Source organism: Mus musculus, chromosome 11 (assembly GCF_000001635.26).
Source record: "Mus musculus strain C57BL/6J chromosome 11, GRCm38.p6 C57BL/6J".
NCBI classification, from domain to species: domain Eukaryota; kingdom Metazoa; phylum Chordata; class Mammalia; order Rodentia; family Muridae; genus Mus; species Mus musculus.
Window position 1 is genome coordinate 99,549,044 of NC_000077.6, and position 6,779 is coordinate 99,555,822.

General features: G+C 41.2%; 1 protein-coding gene across 1 annotated transcript; it reads right to left on the reverse strand.

Annotated features, from left to right (window-relative positions):
• Positions 1-1,088: 1,088 nt before the first annotated feature.
• Positions 1,089-1,820, reverse strand: Krtap3-3 (keratin associated protein 3-3). The gene has a single exon (NM_025524.2). The coding sequence runs from the start codon at positions 1,764-1,766 to the stop codon at positions 1,467-1,469; it is 300 nt and encodes a 99-aa protein (NP_079800.1). The 5' UTR covers positions 1,767-1,820; the 3' UTR covers positions 1,089-1,466.
• Positions 1,821-6,779: the final 4,959 nt, after the last annotated feature.

Below are 6,779 nucleotides of genomic sequence, written 5' to 3' on the forward strand. Positions count from 1 at the left end.
GAGACAGAGAAACAGAGAGAGACAGAGACAGAGAGACAGAAATGGAGAGGAAGAGACAAAAACAGAGACAGAGACAGAAACAGAGAGACAGGGAGACAGCTAGAGACAGACAGAGACAGAAACAGACAGTGAGACAAAGACAGTGAGAGATAGACAGAAACAGAGAGAGAGAGACAAATAGGGACAGAAAGAGACAGACAGAGAGACACAGAGAGACAGAGGAAGGTAGTTACAGAGAGATAGACACAGAGACAGAGAGACACAGAGAGACAGACAGAGATAGGGGCAGAGAGAGAGAGAGAGAGAGAGAGAGAGAGAGAGAGAGAGAGAGAGGGAGGGAGAGAGAGAGAGAGAGAGAGAGAGAGAGAGAGAACAGATATGGGGCCAGGCTATGAACCTCAAAGGCAGCCTCAAGTGATGTACTTTCTCTATCTCCTAAAGGTTCTATAGTCTTCTCACTCAGTGCCACCAAGTGGGGGCCATGATCAGAACCTATGGAAAGCATTTCTTATTCAAATCAACCTACCAGTTGTCCTGGTTGGTGTTTTTAAAAATCAATTTGACACAAGCTAGAGGCATCTGAGATGAAAGGATCTTAATTGAATAAATGCCTCCATAAGCCTGGCCCATAGACAAGTCTGTAAGGTACTGTTTTGAATAATGATTGATGTGGGAGAGACCAGCCATGGTGGGTGGGGCCACCCCTGGGAGGTTGGTCCTGAATTCTATGAGAAAACAGGCTGAGCAAGCCACGAGGAGCAAGCCAATAAACAGCCTTCTTCCGTGGGTTCTGCTTCAGTTTCTGCCTCCAGGTTCCTGCCCAGATCTCTTTGATCATGGACTATGATAGGATGCGTAAGCCAAATAAGTTCTTTCCTTCCCAAGTTGCTTTCGGTCATGGTGCTTTACCACAGCAATAGAAACCCCAACTATGATACCAGACAATGAGGTTTCCCTAGAATAGCAAGAGCAACAAAACCAGTAAGTCTTGCTTTGCTGCCACTATTTTCATGGCTCTCGGTTTCTCTTAAAATGACATCAGGAGTTAAGAAACACATTTAACAAAGTCATAGAAATAAACAAAAATTATAGACATTTGTGCTATGGCACAGACACAAAATTTATTAGGAAGATCATGAGAAAATTCCTCGATTTGCAGAAAAATACCCCCCAAGACTGAAAACAGAAACCCCAAACACCCAAAGAAAGGCACACATTAAGATGAAGGAGTCAACGCCTTCAGACATCTTGAAGCATCAATAGTCCGAACTGCACACGGTCGGTAAATGTTGCATTACCAAAGACTCTGGTTTCTTTTTGTTGAGGTGGGAGAGGCCATTGTCATGACAATATCACTCAACTCCAACTTCTAAATCAGAATAAGCTAATTGCAGGTTCTGCCAGGTAAGCCTAGAGCTCCCGGGTTGACTCTTTCGAAGACTGGTGCCAAGCAAGGGAGCCACAGGTCAGCAGCACCTTGGGACACAGGGCTCCTCACAGCCTGGCTGCACATAGGTGGTGAGGTTGACAGTCAGCAGGTCTGGGGTTGGGTGGCAGGAGTTGAGCAGGAAGCAGGTGGGCACACAGGGCTGAGGGATGTGGCAGGGTGGGGGGCAGTTGTCACAGCAGGTGGGCTCCAGCTGCCAAATGGTGTGTGGGCAGGTGCTGGGCAGGCAGACTCCACAGCGGCAGGACTTGTCTGAGGAGCAGATGGTGGTGGCAGGGCCGGTGGGGACACTGCAGCAGCGGGCAACACAGCAAGCCATGGTGCTGGAGTCTGGTTGGCTTTGATCTCTTCAAAGATGAAATTTCTGAAGTTCAAATGTCTCCTCTTGCTCTGGGGTTCTTATATACCCTCTCCAGTGGGCGTTGACCCTACCAATGGGCTTCTTTTCCTGGTTCTCGTGTTCCCATTATCCTTTAATTGGCCTGCCATTTAGATGCCTGTAAAGAGTCCCTATTCTGCTAATTACCTTTTATTTGAATTCATTGCCAAATCTTCACTGATTACACTTGCTGTTTGTCACTAGGACACAAGCTTTATGATGTACCACAAAAGGCTTCTACAATTACAGTGTCACTACCAGGCTATAGGGGACCACAGGGGCATGACAGTAATCTGTAGAGTGCTGCTCTCCTTGCTATTGCTGACAACCTTTTAGTCTCTTTGCCCTTTCTCTATCAGCCTGATGAATGTTTACGTTTTGAAGAGATGAACTGCATTTTAGTTACTGTCTATGAGCACTGAGGCACTTGCAGCTTAACACTACACTAAAGTGGTTTGATGAGAAATATGGACGAACCTTGCAAATAGTTATTATTTCTATACAAAATATTACATATTTATTAAAAATTGAAAATGTAAAAGAGCATAAAGATATCATCTGGAAATATCTATTGATATTACACAGCACACATATAAATATGATGGGATTATTTTTGACTATATGCAATCATCTATTTTTATATTTCTGGAATCATTTTATGTAGATTCTATAACGTACCTTCTTGCATAAGCTCATATATTTCATTATCTTGCATTCCTGATTTTTAATGTTTCCTAGTATTTATCAATAATTGAACTTTTGGGTTACTTTAAGATTTCATTTTATTAATTATTTGCTTTTTAATTAATCTCAAGCATCTGCTTTGATAACAGTGGCAATAGAGATTCTCTACATGAATCCTTGCATTTGTTTCTAATTATTCTGAAGTAGAAATATTTACCAGATAGAGTTATGGGGACAAATGTAAATGTCCAATAATTTCAAAGCCTTTACTATTCATTACACTTCTGCCCTCCAGTATTTTTTCAGTTGTGTTCGGTTTGTAAACATTTTCAAAGTCTTTTCCAATTTGCAAGACGAAAGATGACATTTCTTTTATTGCGTTTCTCCCATAGCACGTTAGGCTGACACATGCTCCCATTGCTCAGGTCCTGGGCATTTGCCTCCTAGCATGAATTAGCCCGGATTCTGCACTGTTGCTTCATTTCTTTGGCTGTTCAATGTGGAACAGAGCAGTTGAGTTCTTAATCTGTATGTAGAATAAAAATGAAACACTAAATGAAATAATAAGTTGAGACTACAAATTTAGAATTCATGTAAAGCTGATTGATCACAATAGAAAGCCAACTTTGGGCCTCAACCGGATAGATTTTAATTTCTTGTTCTGTTTGCTGAAAGACCCAAGTCTCCTTCCAGAGTGCCATTTAGACTTCAGATACACTTCAGTGCTCAAGAGCAAGTACTAGGTGTGTTCCTGGGCAGGATCATGCTTGTAGCTTAGAGTATTTCTGCTCAGCTTAGACTCATGCGGCCTTTAAGTCTCATACTCGTCTCCCCTCCCACTCTAAGGCTACCTGTCCGTCAGTCTATGATGATAGGTGTGTTTGTATATTTGGAAAGCAGGCATATAGAATCAAGAGGCCATGTTTGGAGGCAGAGGAGCTCTGTATTATTGGTCCAAGGAGTACTGGTTACCTACCTTGTTATTGTAGGCAGTTCACTTTTGGGAAACTTGCCCTTTTCTGCAAAGGAGGGGCAGTAGCACGTACACTCTCTTACTTAAAGGAGCATTGTGAGCCTCACATGAGATGAAAAGAGCTTAAAGTCCATGGTGTGCAAAGATGAGCACCATGATGATTGAAATAAGGTGCAGATCACACAAGGCAAAGTAAAGATAAAAGAAACAGTCACAGAAGGAGGAGGAGAAGAGAAACACAAGTAAGAGGGACACCTCAGGTGAGACAGGGGGCCTGATTTCAGAGTTCATGCTAGTTAAGTAAGTCAACAAAATAAAAATAAGTGTTAACACCCGAGAGCAGAGAAAATGGCTGGCATATACACTAAGTTACTGCAATACTCAAGAATCTTCAGAGATTTATCACTGAATGAATAGCTGCTAAATTGCACATTGGCTTGCTTAGGGAAAATGAATATTTCATGTGTGTGAGTATGTGTGTGTGTGTGTGTGTGTGCGTGCGCGCACATGCCCATGTGTACCTGTATTTGGATTTATGTCTCCAAGTGCATGTGGAGGCCAGAGGGCAAATCACATTTCCCTACACACTATTTATCCTTTCTTCTCTTCTCTTCTCTTCTCTTCTCTTCTCTTCTCTTCTCTTCTCTTCTCTTCTCTTCTCTTCTCTTCTCTTCTCTTCTCTTCTCTCCTCTCCTCTCCTCTCCTCTCCTCTCCTCTCCTCTCCTCTCCTCTCCTCTCCTCTCCTCTCCTCTCCTCTCCTCTCCTCTCCTCTCCTCTCCTCTCCTTTCCTTTCCTTTCCTTTCCTTTCCTTCTCTCCCTTTCCTTCTCTCTTTTTCTTTCTTTATTTTTAAAAAAATTATTATTTTAATTTTTATGTGCATGGGTATTTTGTCCATCTGTATGCATGTGCACCATGTGTGTGTGGTGCTCATAGAGTCTAGAAGAGGGCATCAGACAGCTGGAACTTGAAGTACAGCTGGTCTTGTGAGTGAACTGTCATGTGCATGCAAGAACAGCATGTTCACTTAACTTCTGAGCCATCTTTCCAAGCTTCTACCTTTTCGTTTTGAGACAGAGTCTCTGGAACTACTCAAGGAGGAGACCTGGTTGGTTAGTGAGCTTCAAGGATGCCCCTGTCTCCACCTCTTCAGCATTGTGATTACAAGTATGTGCCTTAACACCAAGTTAAATTCTAGCAATCATATTCAAGTTCTTGCATTTACAAGGCAAATACTTTACCAACTAAGCTATCTCCCCAGCTCCATCTCATTCATTAAAAAAATTAATGACATAGTTAATCATTTATTGAAGAGTAATGCCAGGCTCAGTGAGCAAAATAAACTTTATCTTTGTCCTTGTGCAATTTACAGTCTGTTGGAAAGGTTTATGACACATATGTTATAAATTTCTGACATTATAAATCATAATGGGGAAGGAAAGATTATGTTCTAAGAGCAAATAACAAAGAGCAGGATGTTACTCTGACATTTTCTGCAGACAGAAAAAAAAAATGGTGTGCAGGCCATCAGATTTTCATGGCCGAAAAATGCCAATCTCTTATTCAGAGTGTATTGTTACTTTGTATCTACAGTAAAAGGCTTATTATTGAATATGTAGGACTTCATGCCTCTCTAGTCATAAATGAGATTTAAAGGTATATTAGTAGACCAAAACAGTTATTAAAGAACAAATATATGATGATAATGATTCTTACTGAGGAGAGATGCAATGCTTTATGAATGTATTTTCTCTTCAGTGGCCTAAGAGACCTGGAAGCTACTACACTTACCAGTGAAGCTAGTGAGACCTAGAAAGGTGACATAATCCTTAGATCATCTGCTGACTCACTCGCTAAAGACTAAACATAGGATCCAGTGGCAACGAGCTACCATTTCTGTCAAATTTTATTTATAAAAACAAAAGATTTTTTTTTCTCACACATTCTTTTGGCTTTGTCTCAGGGCTTTTTCAGATTTGACTTGTGACTTTCATCTCCGTTTTCTTTCTTTTTCTTTTTTTTTTTTAAATTTTATTTAGTTAGTTTATGTGTACTGGTGTTTTGCCTGTGAGTTACTAATGCGTTTGCGATTGTACGAGGGATAGTTATATCATGTTAGGCGTATTTACAACCTTGTTATTGTTTCATGTGAACATGAGATATTATTTGTGTCAAGTTGACAAGGGATGGATTGTAGTGGCTATTCCTGGTTGTCAACTTGACAATATTTGGAATGAACTACAATCCGGAATTGGAAGGCTCACCAGTGACCCTTATCTGGAGGCTTGGAGATCCTTATCTGGATCTTGGTTTGAAGATCTTGAGCCATAGTGGCTATGGATTCCAGAAGATTGAATCTCCGAGTTAAGGAACACACCTTTAATCTGGGCTATGCCTTTCATCTGGGATTAAAGGTGTGGTGGAACACACCTTTAATCTGGGCTACACCTTTTGCTGGAGACAATATAATGTGATTTACCGATGGTTGCAAGCTGCCATGTGGTTGCTGGGAATCAAACTTGGGTAATCTGGAAGAGCACTAAGCCATTTCTGCAGCTGACGTCTCTCTTTCTATATGTGTATGTGTCTTATATAGTATAACTTTACACATCCAATACGCATATTCTTTGTAGGCTCAGAAAAGGGTTTTCTCTATCACATAAATTTATGTATGTTCATAAAATCAGCTAATGGGTTTAAATAGCCAATATCTATCCTCCCTCCCTCCCTCCCTCCCTCCCTTCCTTCCTTCCTTCCTTCCTTCCTCCCTCCCCCCTCTCTCTCCTTCTCTTTTTCTTTCTTCTTCAGACAGACTCTCGCCTGGCCTTGACCTCTCTATCCTCCTGCCTCAGCCTCTTGGTCTTTGGAGGTACAGGCACACTGTGCCCTGCTTTGATGGAATTTTTACCTTTAGCTCTCAATCTGTCATCCCAGAGCATCTGATATCCTATTGACTACTGGACTATCACCTCTGTGATAACAGGGGGGGCAAACAAAGCATGTGTTTGTGTCCTGATGCTAGAGTTGACCATTCTGAGTTCTGTAAGCAAAAATGAGATTGAAGTGACCCAGCTCTTACAGCTGAATATTTGTCAATTTTGATTAGAGCCGATTTACCCCCTTTCAGTCAAAATTGGACATCATGATTTTGTTGAGGAATCTTACATTTTTTTTTTTCATTTTTAAATTTTTTTTCAGGTATGTTTTGAATCTGTGTCAAAGCTGCTGACTAGTTTCTTCTTTTCTTTGTATTCGAGGCTTTGTGATGTGGGAAAGAATTGGTCTTTTGAGTCAGACA